General features: G+C 38.6%; 1 protein-coding gene across 1 annotated transcript; it reads right to left on the reverse strand.

The window, feature by feature from the left end:
- Positions 1-255: 255 nt before the first annotated feature.
- LOC109217491 (flowering time control protein FPA) lies at positions 256-21,723 on the reverse strand. The gene is made up of 4 exons (XM_019381746.1): positions 21,520-21,723; positions 20,622-20,930; positions 2,712-3,943; positions 256-1,790 (listed from the first exon to the last, which is right to left on the reverse strand). The coding sequence occupies exons 1-4, from the start codon at positions 21,523-21,525 to the stop codon at positions 572-574; spliced, it is 2,766 nt and encodes a 921-aa protein (XP_019237291.1). The 5' UTR covers positions 21,526-21,723; the 3' UTR covers positions 256-571.
- Between the last annotated feature and the right edge of the window lie 778 nt (positions 21,724-22,501).

Below are 22,501 nucleotides of genomic sequence, written 5' to 3' on the forward strand. Positions count from 1 at the left end.
TTCTAAGCTAATTCCCTTTTAGTTACTCTCACAATATCTCTTGTTCTGGAGATGGTTGCTGATAGGACTTGTTTTCTGTTTCTTGATTAAAGAAATAGCTCCATTTAGCCTCAACAAATAAAGTGAAGTGCTTGAAATATCAGACTTCCATATTCTTGTCACAAATCGGGCGAAAATTTAAAGCTTGATTTGAAGAACTACAATTTTAATGCAAAACGTAGATATTCAATGTAGGGAGATGAAAACAATGACATGTCAAGCCATGAGCATAATGCCAAGGAAGTAGAAATGGCACACTTTTTTGCACAGAACACAGTAGAACTGTACAGTAGAAATCCCAACTCAGCCTACAGGGGAGAATGAATTAGTCTTGAATTACAGGTCAAACCACAAGTACAACAAGCAATACATTAAAAAGTTAAGACGTAGATCTGGAGGAACAGAATGATGCAGCAAGTTTCTGATCTCTAGGTCAAATTTGAAAGCACAGCACAACGAAGACACTTCTCTCCCCTAAAACTAAATACATCCAGTGATTATTGACCTGTATAGGTACGTATATATTTGCTCATTAGGTCCCTCTACCCTGCTGAATTTGATGAAGAAGAGCTGCTGCCAACTGCAATGTTGCCTGCAAGCACCTCTGTGGGTCCGTTTCCTCGTCTGCTGCAGTCTGCAGTTGGTTCAAGTGAGTGCCCTGTTGAAGATCTCTCGGAGGTGGGCCTGGCAAACTCATAGTTGGCTGTTGTTGCTGCTGCTGCTGAAGCAATTGCTGTATTTGACCAAACTGTGATGATGAAATATCAACAGCCTGATTGTTTAAGGGCGGAAAATTCTGCTGTGGTCGGTATGAGTTGTCAGGCATGTAAGCAGTGCCTGATTGTCTAGGATCTTGTCCTGTTGATGTAACCCCTGATTGCCTCTGCTGCCCAAGAAGTGATGAGGCTAACAATGCAAGTTGTTCTGATTGAAGAGGTGCTGACATTGGAGTCTTTACCTCCAGAGGAAGTCTGTTATTCCCATTTGAATGCATACTTGAAACTTCACCCCTGTAGAAGCTTGAACTTTCGTGTCCTGTACTAGGCATGACTGGATTATATCCCTGAACCATTGCAGGATCATTTCTGCCACCGGATGATTGTGAGGTGATATTCTTAGCACCAGGATTCATGTTCTGCATATCATGGGAAGACCAGTTCTGTCCCATGGCAGGGTACTGCTGATTGACCATGTAATTATTCCTGTCTCCACTAAGTGGCTCCGAAAAGTTACCACCTGGGTGAAGAGAGCCTGGAAATGAAGCAGCTGGAGGTCCTGTATCTATGCCAGGAAAACACATATTACTACTGATTCCTGGCCTCTGAGTAGTTGGGTAAGATGTAAGTGCGGCATCAGGCCCAGAAGGCGATATCGGCTTGGCAAACGATGTCATGCCCTGGAAACCGGTAATACTGCTTTCATTCTTTTCAGGCTGTTGGTGAAGAGATGCATAACTGGAACCAGTAGGTTCTAATCTCAAAACAACACCAGAGATGCTCAGTTTTCCTGGTACTTTAAGGACTTTCTCAGAGAAGTCTGAAGGAGGTACAAGAAACATAGTGGTCCTATCATCCAATTTCGCTACAGCAGCTCGCTGCTTCTCACCAAGATAATTCATGAATTCATTGTAAAATGCCATGTCTGGATCACTAGCTGGAACAAAGAAGACAACCCAAGAACCAGCTGCTTGATAGTAATGCTTCGCAAGCATGTCTAAACTAGTCCTTGCTGTGCAGTCTAAGAATACAGGTCTGCAGAATTGTGAACCATTGCAAACTCAATGGAAGAAAAGGAATTTAAGTTCTATACATAACATGTGGGTGTAAAGTTCTCAATCTAAGAAGATATAGCTCTTTTTTTTTTTTTTAAGTGTAGTAGTTTGATCCCAAAAACCCTGTGAACAGATGTATGAGAAGACAGAAATTCGTAATTCTAAGATGAACGAGAAAGTTAAAACAAGTCTTGTGACTACTTAAGTACCATTCTAGATTCTTCCCATGTACTTGATAACATGAACAAAGATTTCCTACTCTATACAAGAGAAATGATGATTGCCTCCCGAAAGGGAAATAAGTCGCAAAATTCAATCTCTGAATCTCCTTAAATTAGGTAGAACAGACTATTAACACTATCCATTTTTTATCTCCGACTTCTAAGATAAGAGATGCCCTAATCGAAACGAGGTTGTAAAACACTGAATTCTCCAAAGAGTACACTATCAGAGTTCTATTACAATTCATTCTCGACCATATAATCGGAAAATGGTTATATTTGACTTGAGCAAGCCTAAGTATTGCTCTTACAGCATCAATCGCCCGAACACTGTACAAGTCTTGTAGAAAGTTGCTCTAAAGTGATACTTACCTGAATGTTGAGCTTACCAATCCAACATTTAAAAGTTAATTCAAAAGCACGTATAGGAAACTACAATTGTTATATAAAATGAGCTCCATGGACTAAGTATGATTTTATCAGTTACAGCAGAGTATATTTGCACTTGTGATATTTCTGTGTGAGGAAGGGCTTCAAGTCAAATGTCTAGAGGGTAGGAGCCCTGCAGTTATTGCCAACTGGAAGTCGTCTATCAGTTTTTTATTTCAATAACATGTGAGTTTTAGGGTCAGAAATTATTTCTATGGAAACATTTACCCCTGAAGTATGTTATTACTTACAAGTTCATGTCTAGATGTTTGCCCACAGGAAAGCATCGAGCGCGACAGACAGCAGTTCCTCCCTTGGCTATTGTACCTTCCCATTTCCACTCAGTATTCATGGATGAGGGATGTGGTTCAGGAGTCAATCTTTTCTGCTCAGCATTTGAAGCCAATTGACCAGACCCCACCTTAAAACCATCAAAATGTGAATTCCATCGTTCATTCTCCTCCGGATAAGGTAGATTCGAGTTCATCATCCGCTCAGGGATCTGTCTATGAACAAGAGATCCAGAATCAAAGTTTTTATCAAGAACCTCGGCTTGGGAAAATTCATGGTAACCCCTGTGTTTTGCTTGTTCCATATCAGTGAAAGGATATTCTGGAAGCTCATTTTCTGGAGGATAGGAGCTGGTCTTCAGTTTCTTAGCTTCATGAAAGACTAAAGGATCCTCAGGCAAGTCCCATGAATCATCGTACAGTGGATCATGTCTAGGGAACCGCTGAGGAGAAAACTCACGTATGTCTAAAACTCTTTTCCTTGGAGGACTACGCTGATTGTAAGCATTGTCCCCATGTCCCAGTTCAGAATCCAGAGCTGGAAATCTCCTCCTGTCAAGTGCACCATCTTCACCTGCCCATGAATTACCCCTTCTGCCAAAACCAACACGACGAGAATCACCAGGATCCATATCTGAGTTAAACCTTGGAGACCTCATGCCATGATCTCCAGAAGCATTACCAAAGTCCCTACCATGGCGAAGGTTCTCAGAAGAACCAATGTGCCCATATGATCTCAAATGTGAGGATGGTGAATCATTCATTGAGCTCCTCTCCTTGTTAGAGGTTCCAGATTCCGACCTTGCAAAACAAATATGTACACGAGGATTGCCAAATAATTTTCCTTGTAACGTTTCTTTTGCCCTGCAAGCTGCCATCACATTCTTGTATCGAACAAAGGCATAAGTTCTACCAGGAAATGCAGTAATCTTATCTATTTGTCCAAATGGGGAAAAGGCTTTTCGCAAAATAAATTCGTCTACTTTCAATTGTGCAGGAAACCCAATCCATAAGACCTCACTGGGTTCTCCACTCTTATCATTTAACCTTGATTTGTCCGGATGTGGTGATAAGTCAGGAGTAGAGTGACGAGGCCTCAAGTCCCTTTGCGGAAGTGGAGATCTTCTTATCATGGGACGTTCATCTCGACGTGAAAAATACTCTTCATCCCGTGCTGGAGGTGATGATTTTTCCTGTGATATAAAACCCTATTTAGAGCAGAATTATCGCCATTTTTTCTTGATATATTTTTAAATTAAAAAACAAACAACAAAAGAGAGGTGGATCTGCTGGCATATAGATTAACTTCTTCACCAGAAAGTAATAATTATACATGTTGAGTTGCAGTATCATTGTTGAGAAGTACAGCACCAAGAGAAGTAACCCGTTAGTCGAAGAACATGCTGCATTAAGGATCAACCAAAACCCTCAAAATTTAAAACTGGTCTCAGTTCTTGTGAAGGGCTTTCTTTCCATACTCTAGTTACTAGTATAGACTCTAATATAGTAATACTGCATTATCTTCACGAGGGTACTGTGATAATTGCAGCAAGAACCTGGAAGTAAGATGATGAAGTGTACACATACGCAAACAAACATACATGCATATAAGAGATGACAAATGCAATCATCTAGATGGACATCAGTTTAAACAAGTTGGGAGTAGCTTAACTTCCAGGCTCATATCGCCTACAAACACAGAAACCAAGTCTGTAGGGGATGTGGCTACAGCATCATGACTTTAGACAGTCTCTTTTAAGTAAAACGAGGAAACACGAAGTCCAGACAGAAGTATAAATGTCAATAGATCTGTGTCTTAACAAAAGCAACATTCTTCTGGTAGAAGAAATGCAAGATTTCACTGATGCAGTGACCCGTGGATGTGAAGAAGCTTTGCGGTTTTCCACTGAATTTCTATAACCAATTCTTACAGAAGATATGATAGGAATACACCTAATATTTTACTTGTGAGGTTCACTCACATGCAGCTTTCAGTTACCTTTCTGAGACTTAGAGCCCGTTTGGCCAAGTAGTCAAAAACTGCTTATTTTGAAAATTGCTTTGGTTCAAAAGTGCTTTTTAAAAAAGTACTTTTGCAAAATAGTAGTTTGTGTTTGGCCAATTCGTTTGAGTAGTGCTTTTTGCAAGCTCATTGTGTTTGGCCAATCTTTTAAAAAAGCACTTTTAAGTATCAAATTACGAAAAAAGACAATAAAGGTTTAATTTACGATTAGTATTATTTAGAAAAGAAAAATAAATTTAAACATTTATTATAAAGGAATTCAATTAAAATATGAAACGTAAAGTAAAAATATAAATCAAAAATTTCAATCAATATAAAATATAGTTATTCCAAATCAATAACATTGAGTGTTCGGTATTACTTATTGTTTACATGATAATTTAAATATGTCAAAATACATCATTCAATATAAATTTAAAATTTACTCTTAGGAATAGGAGAAAGAGAATATAAATATGATTAAAATAAAAAGAGAAGAAATGTATAGTAGTAATAAAAAGAAAAAGGAAAAGGAAAAGAAAAATGTTAAATTAATGAGGGATAATTTGAAAAAAATAAATTTATTGTAAGGTTATTTTTATCTTGAACAAAATAATTTTCTGCTTCTGCGTCTGCTTCTTGGAAGAAGTTAAAATTTGTAGCTTCTCCCAAAAAGCTAGAAAAACTGCTTCTGCAGCTGCTCAAAAGTACTTTTTCATTTTGGCCAAACACCTTAAATTTTCCAAAAAGTACTTTAGGCCTCCCAAAAGCTTGGCCAAACAGGCTCTTAACTGATCAAATCCATAGGAAAAAAGCCAGGCACAAAGCACAAGTTATCACCAACACAAAAGCCAATAACATGTCCAGGCATTTTGAAGAAAAACCCACAACATAAATCTTCTGTTCTAGCCCCTAGATTATCAATGAAAGGAAGCTCTAGAGATGTGTCAAGTTACAGGACAGCAACACAACCTCTGCACATATTAAAGGCACAATCTCCTAACTTGAAAAGAATATATTTCGAATACCTCAACTTAACACACCTATTTGCTCTTCTCTGGAGTATATCAATGGTGCACTTGGATAAACACCGTGGATGTAACCAATCACTAAGCTAAGCATCAATTTGACAACCTTCATCCTGCCATGAACTGGGAAAACCAGTTGGAGAAGCAGAGTGGGAATAAATAACTAAGAGAAGCTTCTCTTCTCCTTTGCGGAGTGAAGCAATAGTGGTGATGTCAAGAAGCACAAAGTGGAAAAAGGCGCCAAGTTCCGCAAGAGCTCTAAGCTAAAAACGCTATTAATGCTCTTTACTGAAGAAAGCCATATGACAAGAATTGCACGTGCGTACGCAGAGTCGCAGACACACATACACATGCATGCACTCATATATATGTACATACACACACATGCATACAGGCGTGCGTGCGCACGCGCGCGAGATCTCTCTCTCTCTCACACACACATATATATATAAGAGATACTGCAAGTAAATAACCCGAACAACAATTATATGGATGAATTAATTAAAAAAACTACAGTGAGTCAAATATAAATGAAGCAAAATGATGACAATCAAATCAAAACCATCTTATATTACTTACTAGGATACAGAAATGCAGGTCTAAAAAGTTTGTCCATTGAATGGGCAGGAGATATAGGAGATATGTTTCAGAAAAAGCTCTTTTCACTGGGAAGTGGAAAAGATGGCAGCACTATTAGGAACTCAACCAAGTACACTTAGACAACACTGAGCAGAAGTGGAAAAGTTACACCAAAGAAGACGAGGATCATGGTCATTTGCATATTAGTGCAAAGAAAAATCCTTCAAAATGAGGGAACAATCTGCACATCTTGTAAGCCAAACTTGTACAGTTCTTTGAATTGGAATTTCCGAAGAGAAAACGAAAAGAATAATAATGATTCCATTTCACAAACCTCCCTATAAGCAATCCGGAAACAACAATTCATGCAAAACAAGATCTCAACTAAATTGCCTAACTTCTAACCTGCAAACAAAACAAGAATAGGATCCTAATAATCATTAAGTGGCATGAAGCATGCACATAAAATAGCACAATTAAACATGGGCATGACTCCAGAAATCACTTAATATGCAAAACCTACCTGAAAAAGGATAACAGTTTGGACAGCTTAGAAACTCAAATAGCATACGAGCCTTATTCTGACTAGTCAGGTTCAACCATTTAAAGAAAGTATAGGTCTGAGACCGATCATGTTTGTTGGCAGATAGACGCATATCCCTCATATACTAGTCAGTGACACATCTAACTCATGTACTAGTCATCTAGGGTCACCTGAAAACAGACGACGACTGGAGCTCGAGGAAATAGCAAGAGTGGAAGAAAGTTCATGTAGATGTTTGTGACTTCAGCAAGGGGATAAAAATACAAGGCTCTTTCATAGAATGGCTAATGCCCATAAAAGATATAATTCTATTGATAGAATAGAAATAAGGGGAACTATTAGAAGATGCAAAAGTGATAAAGGAGCACATACTGGAATTTGTTCCAATTTGTTCAAGGAAGCAGAGCACTGGAAACCAGATAGGAATAATGACAGTTTGCTCGGATACCATGATAAAAAATGGATCTTGGGTCTAACTCGACCCCAAAATGTAGCTCAAAAGGTAAGAATTGCTCAAGACCATACAAGGGGACCAAGTCCCCCATCCACCACCGATGTGGAAATCTAACATCTTGAAAGTTTTTCTCTCCCAAAGAGGAAAGGTTTGAGATAGGGTGAATGCTTATCAGATGATCTTTTTATCATGGTGATGGGACTCTCTACAGAATGTTATCCCAAGTTGTGGAGATGAACTGGTCAAGTGGATACAGAATATTGATAAGGAAGGTAGATTCTTGGGAACTATGCTGACAATACTTCGGTTTCGTGTGATGCAAACAAGAAGCAGACTACATCTAAAAAGGATCCTAGTTGCAATCGGGGCAGTAACATATCTTCATAGAACAACTTATTTTCAAACAATATTTTATGAAATATTCGAGAGCTATCAGATAAGTTTGAGCTGCAAGGTTGAACAACTGAAACAAGGTATCTGGAAATACTACTTGGCGCAAAATAATACAAGACAATAATACATGAAAGAGTCCATTGAAAAATGTGAAAAAAGGCTAACCACGTGGAAGAAAACAAAATCTATCTTTTTGAGAAAATTGCCATTGGTGAATAGTGAGCTTGCATCCCAGCATACCTGATGTCATTAATTCCTATTCCGTCCAAGATAGAAAAGGGTGAATAGAGTAAGGTTAGGGTGAGGTCAAGTCGGCATGCCCCTTATGCCCAGCGCAACACACATGCCATCATGGCTACTAGCCAAGTGAAAAAGCACACCTTTTTAGGTACCTTACAGATCTAAATAGATCTATATGGAAGGAAGCCTCCTCCTAACCAAGAGATTCTCATAATGACTTAACCAAGAATACTCCACGCCCCAACCTCCATACATCATGGTGGTTATCCTCTGACGTGCCGTCTTTGTTGAATAAACCGACTAAGTTTTGAAATTCTTCCACTTCTAGTCATGAAAATTCCTCCTAAATCTCGGTATCCCATACCATTTTTCCTCCCAAATTTTGATTTTCCTTCCATCACCAACTTTCAACGTTTTTTTTTCCTTCTCAAACTCATCTCGAAAACTACTAATACATTTTCAGAATGAAATCCATGTGGAGCGTGAATTGGAGTACTCTATGGATATTGTGCACTTATTTTTATTTGATGACCTCTTTGCAATGCTTATTTTTTCCATTATTCTATTTCTAAAGCCATTTAAATAGGAGGCTTTCGTGAAGCCTGGGATTCCTTAATCCTAATTTCTCATCTTCTTTACATTGCATCACTTTTCCCATTTAATCAGATGCACCTTTCTTCCTTTTTGATTTCCTTTCCCTAGGAATTCACTCTAAAAGAGTCTTGGAACAGCCCCTAAAGGCGTTATGAAGAAATTTAATCTGTTAGCATAATAATTTCAATTGATAGAAAAATCTATGATGACCTAAAACAGTACCATCTCGGGGAGTGTTTTATTTTGCATATCTCGAGTTTAGAATTCTCCTGACACTTTTTCCACTACAATTTTCTCTTGTAGGAAACTCGTCTCCTTGATTCTTCTCCTCGTTCTCCTTGATGAAGATATCACGCATCGTATCGGAGCGGGATGGATGAAGTGGAGGCTCGCTTCCGGTGTTTGTGTGATAAGAATGTGCTGTTAGACTTAAAGGTAAGTTCTACACGGTTGTAGTTAGACCGACTATGCTGTATAGAGCAGAGTGTTGGCCGGTCAAGAACTCTCATACCCAGAAGCTAAAAGTAGCTGAGATGAGGATGTTGAGGTGGATGTGTGAGCACATCCGGTTGGATAAGATTAGGAATGAAGTTATTCGGGAAAAGGTAGGAGTGGCCCCTGTGGAGGATAAGATGCGGGAGGCGAGGTTGAGATGGTTCGGGCATGTTAAGAGGAGAAGTATAGAAGCCCCAGTTAGAAGGTGTGAGTGGTTAGCCTCAGTGGGTAGTAGGAGGGATAGAGGTAGGCCTAAGAAGTCTTGGGAGAGGGTATTAGGCGAGACATGGAGCTGCTGGAGCTGACCGAGGACATGGCCCTAGACAGGAGGGTGTGGAGGTCAAAGATTAGGGTAGAAGGTCCGCAAGTAGTGGAGCGTTTCTCTTTGTCTTACTCAGTTCGCTAGCATTAGTGTTAGTATGATATCTTTTACCGAGGACATGGCCCTAGACAGGAGGGTGTGGAGGTCAAAGATTAGGGTAGAAGGTTCGCAAGTTGTGGAGCGTTTCTCTTTGTCTTACTCAGTTCGCTAGCATTAGTGTTAGTATGATATCTTTTATCCATAGATGATTATTACTACCTAGAGTTTGACTGCATTCTTGGATTCAATCTTATTTCATCTTGCTGTTATTCCTACTTGTTGCAATTACATCTTGCTGTTATTCCTACTTGTTGCAATTACCTTTTCTTTTCGGTCGTTCTCTAGCCGAGGGCCTTTAGGAAACAGCCTCTCTGCCCTTCCAGGGGTAGGGGTAAGGGTGCGTACATCTTACCCTCCCCAGACCCCACTTGTGGGAAACTACTGGGTTTGTTGTTGCTGAGATGTTTATATAAAGCATTCTTTTCTACCTTACGGCATCTAGACCTAAGTTGCTCGGACTCGAGTGCGGGTGCCCGATACGGGTGCAGATCTAGAGGTTGGATCTTTCATGATCTAAATTTTAAGATTCGGGGATACAGATCCAGGTACGGATAAGGGTGAGGGGATTATGCTAAAAATAATTCAAATATCCAAAAATAAAGTTATAAAAATATGTCTATTAGGAGAGATTATGTGGAAAACATACAAGGTATTTCGAGAAGGAGAAAATACTGATCAACAGGAGAATCCGAGAATGAGATAAAAGGAAAAGGCCTTACATAAAAATTTCTGTGTAAAAGGTATTCCATTTTGTTCAATTTCACCCTAACTTTTGTTTTAATTTAAAAAATTCATTGTATCTGTCCTGAATTTCTCAGTCGACTTTGGTCAAAGTACCCAAAATCAGTGGACCAAATCCGGTACGGATCCCACACCCACGCCAACGTCATGCTAACTAGGGTGTAGCACCCAAAGTGAAGAGTCCGAGCAACATAGATCTTGACAGCAGAGAATATAATAAATAGGAAGGTTCCGTACAGTATTTGGTGCTTTATATAAGAGAGTCGGGTGAAGACGTCAACAATCTCCACGTTCAATGTTTGATAGCCTCGAAATTATGGTGGGCAATGTTTTCAAAGGCTCATTTAAGGCGCGCTTAAGCCCTGAAGCTTAGAAAAGCTCAAGGAGGGTGATAAGCCTCACCTAAGCGGCGCTTTAGTGTAGGCAAGGTACTAAGGCGTGCGCCTTATTACCGACGAGTTCTATCTTGAATCAAGCAATACTAAAAAACAACAATGATCGGTAAATAAGTGTATTAGTTGTTAAGGAAAACGTTATAAGTGAATTTGTTACTTTTTTTCTTGAATTATAACAACAACAAACCCAGTGAATTTCCACAAGTAGGGTCCAGGGAGGGTAGTGTGTATGCAGACCTTACCCCTACCCTGGGAGGACAGAGAGGTTGTTTTTGATAGACCCTCGGCTAAACAAAAGATGGAAAGAAGTAGTAGCAACAAGTAATAGCAGCAGTAAGATAATAACAAAACCAAAGCAAATGATAACAATAAAACAATAGGTAGTAATAGCAATCTTAGAATAAAAGGATACCATATTAACACCGATGCTACCGGTCTGAGAAAGAAAAAAAAATGCTCGACTACCTACTAACCTTCTACCCTAATTTTCTTGAATTACACATATATTTATTACTATCCTTCATTGTGCCTTTTTTTTACTAAAGCCTACACTTCAATTGCTCTTTGCATTTAAAGCCTCAATAGTCCTCGAGCGCCTGTTAGAGCTTTTCGCCTTTGACAACACTGGTGGTGGGATATTTTGAGATAGTTTGGAATACTTTAAGTGATGCCACTTGCCAGCACTCTAAATGAAGTAATGTTCGGCTGGAACTGTGGTTAGATCGAAGAGAGGACGCATGGCGTACGATGTTGCTCTACTAGCACTTATATGGGTCGTTTGGCGAGAAATAGAGGAGAGCTTTTATTCCTTATTCCTTATTTCAACTTTGTACAATGGTGACCTTTAATTCCTTATTTCCTTTTGGTGCACCCATGAGGTTCTTTATGTATAAAAGAAGATTGTGTGCCGTTCATTGAAAGCTAAATTTTTTTATTTTATACCCTTTAGGCATATTTCTTGTATTTCTTGTATATTTGAATTTTTTGTGCCCAAATGTTAATAAAATTAGAAGTGTAGCAAAAAATAGGGGAAAATACCTCAGCAGAAATCTTCCCTAATTTGTACAGCCTCATGGTTAACAGATATTGTTGCATTGCAGATAGCTGGTATGTAAGTAGTTGGAATTTCCAATTTAAAAGAAATTTTAACGATTGGGGCATCCGGCAGTTGAACGATTAAAAGACCTGCTGGGAATGGTTGAAGGAGTTACTCCACATGACACACAATGAAACTATTGTGCTGGACAGGTAGAAAGGATGAAAAACTTTCTACGAAGTCCCATTCCGAACTACTGGCAAGGAATTCCACTAGATACTGCATGGCCATGGAAGAACATAGACCTTTTTCTCTATTTTTACATGGTAATGGTTACCTTAGTTTGTCAAAAGAAAAAAAAAATCCTCTAGGCAAAGTACAGAATGGCTATGGAAGATGATCCGGAAACAAAATGCTACAAGCAAGGTAGCACGTTTTGGATAGATAACTGCACATCAAACTTGTCTGACACAGGAAAATTTGCAAGAAGAGAGTCTTAAACTTATGCAGTTGGTGCTGCTTATGCAAAGAGAACTTGGAAATTGTGAATCATTTGTTGACATTGTAAATATGTACATATGCATGGAAGATTTGGTAATTGCTCAAAAAACATGTCTAGCAGATTTGGTGTATGTTCCTAAATCTTTATGGGATTCAATGGATAATGCAAGGTAACCTAAAATAAGTATTGAGCAGCTGGCAGGGGCAGCGAATAAGGAAGGAGTGGAAGCTGATACGGAAAACCATCTCTTTACGTATTCTTTGGACAATTTGGCCAGAGAGAACACATAGGTGCATGAAGGTAGGTAGGAGAATGCTACTTTAGTTAAATATAGATCTATCCAGAATCTGAAAATTTTGGTATAGGGCTCCTTTTGTAAATGATATAGCAATAATGTTTGATTTCATGGAATCTCTACACCGATAAGATTCAAATCCAGCAAACTTCTGTACTTTCTCAGTACCAAATCTATGAAGATAGAAAAATCTGAGATCTCAATATTAGAAATATATCATGCTCATATTTGGTCTTACTATACCAGAAGAATTTGATGCATGCCTAGTTTTCATCTTGCAATTCTGTCTTTACATGATATGAGAACCTCTCTAGGGAATTTAAGATAGCTAGAAATAGGCACAAACCAGTTGCTAGTGGAAATAACTGGAAAGTGAGAGGGTGAGAGACACCTAGGGGACAGGGGTCAGATGAAACGGATGAATACCAGCAGCTAACACTGTCCCCTGTCCCCCAAAGGAAAACAATGAAAAATCAGAAAGAAGATGGTGCTTTAGAAATATCATAGAACACTGAGCAGTTGTTACATCCCGTATTTTCGTACGTTGAAGTGCATCTCAAGTGAGTCGACGTAAGCTCGAAGAGCAAGACTATTCTCAATTTCATAAGTGTTTAAAATCATGAACATCACATGTTGGATGGTTTAGAAAAACGAATCGAAGAAATTAAGTTCCGTCGAAAGTCGGCAAAAGCTATCGCAATTTACGTTCATAAGTTTACTGAAATTTGGGTCTAATTTCACTTAGCTTCTCTCCCGATATAATTGGAGTTACGGGGTCATCCACGCACCAAATTGAAGGTCTACGAGTCTAGTTTCCAACGTAAACCGTTTGTCGATACGGCGTCGGAATAGAGAGATATTCGCGTTTTTGCGAGACAGGTAGCCCCCTTTGGGACCCACATAGACGGTGGGAACTTATCCAATTATATATAAACGGTGGAGACCCCATTAAACCTCATTTTTCGACCGAAACTGATCCTCACCCTCTCAAAACACTCCCAAGGCAGTTCCCTACCATTCAAGTGACGTTCTACAAGGTTGAGAAGTGATTTCTCCGTTAAAAAAATTTGTGATGTTAGGTTAGCTTGTTCTTCCCTTTGATGTCGTGGAATTGAAGTTACTTCAAGTTGAAGCAAGGCATAAGTGGGATGATTCTTGTTGTACAAGGTAAGAATATCATTCTTTTCCATGTATTTGAGCTTAATAGAGCTTTAGATGGGTTGGATATCGATAAAATTGCAAATAGAGGTGGCTATGTTGAAGTTGGATCAGGGTGTTGTTGTGTGACGTTTTGAGGGATTGTTCTTGTTGTTCTTCATGTGCTGGACATATAGTTGTTGATTATTGTTGTGTTGATGTTGTTCTTGACTTGAGGGATGTAAAAGAAACGGGGGTGATGCTGCCCGATTTGATGTAAAGCAAGCTTGTTGCTCATTTGTTAGTTAGCATGTTTCTCTTTTTGATGCTAGTGTTGTTTTTGTTGTGTGACGTGTTGGGACTGATTTTGTGGTATGTATATTTATGTGTTATTGATGGTGTAACGAGGATTAGACGGGAGTTAGGGAAGATATACGTTGTAGAATCAATGTATAGAGCGGATTGCCATTCGGCGGCTAGTTGTTATGCTTCTCTTCATTAATAGTAGTATTGTTTCTTGTGTAGTTTGATTTGTGGAGAAGGCTATTTCCGTCATCACCTTGAAAAGGTCGGCTTAGAGGTATGTAAGGCTAATCATTATCCTCTTCCAAGGCATGAATCTATAGTGAGTTTCCCCTCCAGAAAAGTGAGTTCCAAAATGAAATGCTTAGAAATGTTATACTCGTGTATTCAGCGGCTCCCTACGTTTTTAATTGATGTCGCCCGGATAGAATGTGTTTCATATAGCTCTTCATAACCCTCGTAAAAACCTCCTTAGTATAACGACCTTTAATGCGAGTTGTTCTACTCATGTATTAGCTAGTTGCATACATTCCTTACTTGAGATTGCCCCGAGGTCACGAGTTCCATATGTTCAGTAGTAATCCCTTGTTTCTATCGAAAATGCATATGAACCACAGGCTCCCTCGTAAGTATTCATATATCAAAACAACCACCGTTAAGGGTTGCTCTACTCATGCCTTTAGTAGCCCGTACATGCCTTAACTGGTAGCACCTTGGTAGGTCCAGTTTCAAATGTTTGTTAGTAGCTTCTTATCCTATTTATAAGGCCTCTATGAGCTATAGTGACTTCCTTATGAGGCCTTCGGTATCATGACAACACAAGCTGGCACTATGTGAGTTGTTTGTTGTAAACGATGGTAGAAATGATGAGATTGCCTTTTGTTGATAGTTATTGCTTGTAGTATGATTTGATTACCTTAGTAGAAGTGATATGAGAACTCTACTTATTGAGGTACGTTGTTTGTACAATAAATACGTACAGAAGACGGGTCTTGTGACATGGTAGTACATGAGTGCTAGCCTGGCAGATACGGGCATGATAGCCCGATAGATGACGGATACGCTAGTCCAGAAGTACCGGCTTATTAGTCGAGTATAAGATGATAGTACCGGTACGCGAGCCGGGAAAGTACAGACTTACGAGTCTGGTAGCTAGCACATACGTACGAGACGACACGAGTAGTTAGCATTTCAATTTTATGTGTTCGTGGGACTGACGTATGATAGACTAGACATGGTATAAGTTGTGAGATATTATAGAAAATTCAGGAAGACAAAGCTACATAGCAACGCTACGGGTCTCGTTTGGTAAAACTATGGTATATGACCTTCTAGACTTACTGTATGATGTGAGCTCTGATCTCCAAGTGATTTGACCCTTGTTTTATCCATTTATCTTCCTTCAGCATTCTTTTATTTGATTGCAGTACTTACTTCCGATTATTCAGTTGCCTTACATACACGGTACATTATTTCGTATTGACATCCCTTTGGTCGGGGACGCTACATTTCATGTTGCAGGTTTAGGTAGGCAATTTGACGCCCCCCCCCCCCCACACTAATAAATAATCTCAATTCCATTTGTTGATCGGTAGCCTCCATATTATCCGGAGTGTAGCCGAGCCTAGAGGTCCTTGTGTTTTGAATTTATATATAGACTTATGGGTAGGTCGAGGCCCTGTCCTGACTATGTTATGTCTGTCAGATGTTCTTAGAGGCTTTTGTAGACGTATGTGTACCTGCGGTCAGTTACCATATACTAGACAGATGTCTGTGTTGGTGACCTTGCAAGCCCATATATATATATATATATATATATATATATATATATATATGTGTGTGTGTGTGTGTGTGTGTGTTTGGGATTTTGTGATTGTAGGTGTTGCAAATGTGGTAAGATACTAGATTTACGGAATGGGTCGCTCACGTACGTAAGGCATTAAGTGCACATCCACCTCACTTAGGTTGGGGTGTGACACACAATGGGTGCAGGCAAATTAAACATCTTCACATGTAGCTGTCATAAATTCATATGGCACCAAGCAGTACACCTATACAGCCTCTACAATTTTGTCCTTCATGATATAAGTTCTGCTCTGGAGGGCTAGTCTCAAGTGCTCACACAATGGTCCAAGTGATTAATCCCAAAACAGAAGTATCAAAACCTCATCTTAGACAAACCTGGCAGCTGAGCACCTTTGAAACAATAAAACAGAATGCAAATCCTGTTTCTGATTAAATAAATAAATGATTTATTTTACCAAGTGATGCAAATTCATAAGCATTATTTTGGGATCACCAATGTATTAGACCCCCAATGTCATGGAAATCAACTGGTATCATTTTCCAAAGTTGGCCACACAGCAGCATGAGAAATAGACAGCAGAAATACATAGGTGGAATACAATACTTGACTTTTATGCCTGGCGGCAACTCAGATCTTACGGCCTTTAGATACGCAGTTTATCTGCCAGTTGTCTGGCTGTAAAAGGAAGAGGTTAGTTCACAACTCTGGAAGCCGAAGACAAAGCGAGGAAGGCAGCTATAGAGCAGCAGATAAAGAAGAGATTTAGGCAACTGATATAGAGCCAATTCCAGCAGACTTTTTGGAAGGTCCCTTTGGCGTGCATCCAGTAGAATTGAACCTACAAATTCACCAATTATGAGTTGGGTCCAGCCGGTAGCAGTAACATGCTTCCACTTGTTCCTAGATTGTGACGCTTATTTGGGATAGAACTGTCCAGTCCGCAAGACTATGAACGTATAAAAATAGGCACGCCCCTAGACCAACTTCATGATGGACATATAAAAATAGGCACGCCCAATACAGTGAACCTCTAGAAGAGCGAAGTAGAATCATCTCATCCAAACAAAGCATGTAAATATTTCAAGAGCTGACCAAAAAGATGAGGGAGGCAAACTCATTTAATGTTATGTTCAAGGAAATTCTTTCTGTACATTCATTTGTTTAGGAATCAGGATTTAATTAAATTCAAACATGCAGTAGGCAAAGTAATTCAACCGCCTCACATGCAAATAGATATAAATGGATCGCCTTCCCCGGAGGAGCTGACAGAAGTAGGAACAACTTAGTGAGCAGTAGTCATGCATTTTGCTCAAGTGATGATACTCTATGTCTTGCGACTATAATATTGACAATAAGTTATACTTCAGCCATGTACTGACTTCTATTTGCATCTTAGCATCTATGTATGCTTGGCAGCTGTAAAATTTTCCGAATTAAGAAATTTCACTTTTCCTGAAAATATCATTGCTAATTATCCAACTCTTCAGTCTTACTTCTATAATTTTGTTTTCAGAAGCAGGGGGAGTTTGCCTCAAGATCGGTACTTTCTGAATACAGATTAAGTTAGATCACAGAACACCATAGAAAGAGATTATTGTGTCACAATTTCAGAGCATTCAAGTAGGTCGCATAAGAGAACTGCTGCTTATTTTTACATCAATGGCCACCAGTCATTCAGGTCATGTATGTGAATTTGATGTATGATAGAATAGATCCTGAAAGAAAATTGAGAAACCTTTCTTATCAGCTGATGAACTACCAGATTCAAGTGTTCAACTGGGGAATGCTCTGTAGAATGTCGTGTCATACACTTTAATTTGGATACATCACTCACAGTTCTGGATGGTCTTTTGATCAGTTTGTTTCGTTAGGTGCTTATTCAGTCCAAACATATGGTTGAGAATGAGAATCCTTATCACTGGGGTTGTTGCAGTGTCAATCACTGACACCATTATGATCTAAGAATTGGGGTTTACTGTGTTGGAGTGAATTCTAGAATAGCTAATCTCTGTGTTTCCTCTTAATTTGGTTCATTGATTCAAAAAGGTAATAACTGGAACTCTATGGATAAAAGCAGTTGTAATTCTACTTTGTGGCTTTTGAAGGCACCGCACATGATATGTTGCTTGTGAAGGACTTCCAGTATAAATGAGATGTAGCTCATAGGAATTTATTTAATTGTGAAGCCATGATAATAGTAGTTTGAACTAGATCACAACTAAGAAATCATGCAATTTGATAAAGTTTCGTGATGCAAATTCTGATAATTCTGATATTAATAGCCTTTTATTATGGAGATGTGTTGCCAGCGTAATTTTAAATGAAAATAGCAGTAAGATGCAGATGGTTAATTTTCATCTCTAGAAAACTAACAGGCCTACATGATGGTAACTCAATCCCAACTGCATGGCATACAGAAAGGCCATAGCAATAGATGTTTTCCTGCTTGAACAGGATCTAATTTTGATTGTTTACTCTCACCTTATACCACATGCTGCAAATACTGTTGCCAATTCCTAAAGGCAACTGAAGATGAAAAGGAAAAGGAAAAGGAAACAATTTACTAAATGCTAGCATTTTGCTTTGTCATGGCAAACTAATAAGTAATACTTTTGCAAAATGGAACAAGGTCACTATCTCAAAAACAGGTCCAGATTTATGCTCTGCCTTGGGGACAAATCATCTCTTAGATGCATATGAATAAGAAAGAAACGCGTGCATTCAAACACTCGCAAATGCGTATATGGTGCTGCTGCTGCACGAGTATGAAATTTGTGAGGTGCTACCTAATGCAGCTTGGAATATGCTAGAACAAAAGGAGTCATCTAAAATTAGGACTAACAGATAAATGCTGCCACTGAGCAGCTGTGTGGTCCAGCTCAATTGCAGCACTACGCAGCCGGAGGTTGATTAAAAAGACAGTCCACCAGTCCTTTAACACATCCGATGAATTTTTTTTTGAAAGGGTAACAATTTGTATATTAATATAAAGACACCACTGAAAATGTGAAGTCACCCATAATTACAGTGTTAAGTGTCCATACAAAACTACACACCAAAAAGGACACTACTCCTCCTAGTTCTTCTTACAATGAGCCTAGGGCATCTAAGATGGATTCATGTTCCTCCAAAAGTTTTCCTTTACACCAAAAATAAAACAAAGCTAGACATTTCATCTTTATCTTGTGGACGTTGTTGCACTTTCCTTCAAAGCATCTTTGATTTCTCTCTTCCCATACTGACCACCAAATACAAGCTGGGACAATTCTCCATCTCTCTTTATCTCTCGAAAGAAGTCCCTCTCTTTAACACATCCGATGAATTGACACCAGCATCTATGCTCTCACTGGTTATTAATGAGCAAAAGTGCTAAAAGAAATGCATAGTTGGATACTCCACATGACTCTGATGGCATTTTACAGTGATCAAAAACAGACATTGCTTGAGCAAGGAGCTCGGTTCCTGATAACTGATTTTCATGGAAACAGAGTAAAGGAGACCAAAATGGAAGGACCTTGTGGCCATTGTTTACTCAGATGACCCATAACTTGTGGATTAAAGAGCGCACTTGGTGAGGTGTCAAACCTCTCCTGAATCCTGTGAAACTTCTCGTCACTCCCTACCCTCACAAATTAAGGCTACAAGATCGCTTGAGGGAGAAAAATACAAGGACATTCTAATATTTCAGAATTGCTAATGCCACAAGACAGTCCCTGCTAAGTCACTGCCATATTCTGCATGTTTGCAAAAGATTTGTGGAAATTTAATCTACTGAAAATTTCGTGGAATTGTCTTTAGATTCTCCATGTCATATAGGTATTGGATTTCATTTCTCCTTCCCTTTTTTTGGGTCAATTCTCCATTGGTTTCAGATGATTAAATGTTTGACAACTTTAGCCAATTGTTACAATTTTTCCATCCCTTTTTTTTGGGTGTGTGTGTGTTGGGGAGGGAGGGGGGGAACCACCTGTTATGATCTATAATATTAGCCACTTAGTATAAGTTGTGTTAGAGCTTTGAATTATCCTAATTGATTACTCATCATTTGCTCAGGATAGAGTGAAAACTTCTGAACTAGTCAAAAGAGGCTGAAATACACTGGATGGTGTATGGTTGACAATGGATGGACTGGGCCATGCTTGGCATATTTAGGAATTGGACCCCCTTAGGGACACACAGTACTCACCCCACACACACACACACACACGGATAAAGACACACCACAAGTCCCGTTCATAGGTCATTTTTGATCTTTTATAGAAGGATATCATGCAGGAGTTATTGTACAAATTATACCAGATTGCTGCTCATTTGGAATATTGCTCACTTTTGGAGGTTGCTGAAACAACATTTGCAAATATTTGTGTTTAGACTGCTGAACTTCTACTATTTTCCTTGGTCCAATGGTTAACTTCTGGGGTTTCACCACTTGCCTTAGTCTGGAGTTTAAGTCTTCCATAAGATTCTAGACAATTACACCAATATTTATACATCTACTTTTAACGTTCGGATCGTTTCTGCTTATATTAGTCTAGTCTACAGTTCAGTCCATGCCTACAAATCGAGTTACAGAAGCACTAAGTGCGCCCTACTTCCTAGCCTCTGAAATAAATTCTCATGACCTTCCGGCTTCCACAACAATACTGTACATATAATGCTGCCATGAGGAGTCCAGTATCCTGATTATTGAATGAAAGCAGATAGAATGGCAAATGGAAGATCAAGATCCAGATCAAACTTGGACGGTTGCATTAATATTAACAACAAACGTTTACGAGTAAGAAAATGCATCTCATAGAAACTTTCTACGGAAAAGTATAGCAGTATCAAGTGCTCTGCCGAGAATTTTCTATGCGCAGACAACAACGTCACAAGGAAAATTAGGCAAAGGTTGACAAGACTAACCGCCTTTGTAAACTCAATCCTAAGTGGATTGCCAGCAACAGCATAACCTTGGAGATGTCTTATAGCAGCAAAAGCCCCTTCCTCGTCTCTAAAATTAATGAAAGCATAGCTTCGACCTGGTTGAAATGCCACACTTTCCAGGTCTCCGAAACGTAAGAAATGATCGGCCAATGTACTTTCCGAAAGACTATGAGATAGATTTCCAACCCAAAGATGTCTGGAAGGGGGATTTTCGCGACCATGATGACTCTTCTCTTCAGATCTTGGAGGATGATCCCTGTGATATCTATCTCTCCCTCCTCTGCCAGTCTGGAAAAGAACCATGTAAAATTTATAAGCCAGATTTCATGGAAAAGAAAAATTCTTTTATGACAGTGGTGTCCATGCAAGCTTGCGCACCCCTCAACTATTTCACCGGCTACCTGCTACATCCTACCAGCACATGTAGCAGGTAACTATGCCTACCAGCAGATATGAAGAAATCACCTAGCAAATATTATCGTAATGAAAGAGCACAAATTGAACTGAATGGATACCGAAGATTCATGGAACCAACCCCAACTACCTTAGAGTCAAGGCTTACTTGTTTTATTAAATAGCATGTAACACATACCCAGGCAGCCTGGTGCACAAAGCATCCCGAGTTCGGAAACACAAAAGAAATTGTACTGAGAGTAATTCAACAAAACATACAAAAGCCCTAATGAACTAATGACAATGCTCAAACTAACTTGTATGAGCAAATTCAGCAAGGAAACAAAAAATAATTCAACTCTATACACCAAAACAAACAAAAGCACAAATAAACTAATGGCAATGCTCAAATAAAACAAAGTACATAATAATATCAACTACGTAGGGTAACTGAAATAGAAAAGTTTTCAGAGAAGGACATTACCGACATATGTAGATTGGAACAAACTGAGGAATTGCAGTTTACGGAATAAACTCTTGTAAGAGAGAACACAAAGGGAGTGAGTGGATTAGGGTTTGAGCAATATGGGATAAATCACCGGCGAATCGAGTCGGACCAAGCATGAAGTATCCGAAGATAGGTGGCTCGCGGTACGTGGCCCCCTTTTTGAGCAAATGTTATTCCATCCCTCAATGGCTCCATCACATTATTTAACTATAGTTAAATGATATATTATTAAAGTTAAATATACTAACTATTTTAATCAATTGTTGAATTAAAGTATTTATAAAATAAATATATCAAGTATTATTGATTTGATAATATTGATTGGAAGTACATTTTTTTCACTTTCTCGATTTCAGTGTTTTGAGTACAATTTACAACATTTGTATTTTGATAAATATAACTATACAGTTTGTAAAAACAAAAATTAATGTAACATGTTTAAAGTGCATTGAAATATCATTTAGAAAAATATCTTTAAAAATACTTGCAAAAGCGTAATAATGATGCATGGCTCTTCGTATGGTAAATAAATCGAGGATGAAAATGTACTCTTGTAATTTATTTGGTTGTATTTAGTTAAATATAAAACTTAAGAAAGAAATGAATATTTTTTACTTAATTTTATCAAAAAGTGATCATTGTACCCAAAAAAATTGGTAAGTATTCCTACATGTTTTATGTAGAATTTTTATTATCTAAATCCCAATGCAAAAAAAGAAAAAAGAAAAAAAAAAGAATCATGCCATATTATTTTTGGTAGAATAAGCATGAGTACATCCAAATAGTTAGTGCAATACTATAAGTTTGGATTTGATTATGAAATTACATTTCAAACATGTCACAAACAACAAAATTTGCTTTATTTTGTTTCTCTCTTTCTTCACTTACTTAAACCACATGTGGTAAGATTTGTCTAGCTAAAAAATCCAAAATTAAAAGAATGATGATTTAACTAGAC

Source organism: Nicotiana attenuata, unplaced genomic scaffold (assembly GCF_001879085.1).
Source record: "Nicotiana attenuata strain UT unplaced genomic scaffold, NIATTr2, whole genome shotgun sequence".
In the NCBI taxonomy this organism is placed as follows: Eukaryota; Viridiplantae; Streptophyta; class Magnoliopsida; order Solanales; family Solanaceae; genus Nicotiana; species Nicotiana attenuata.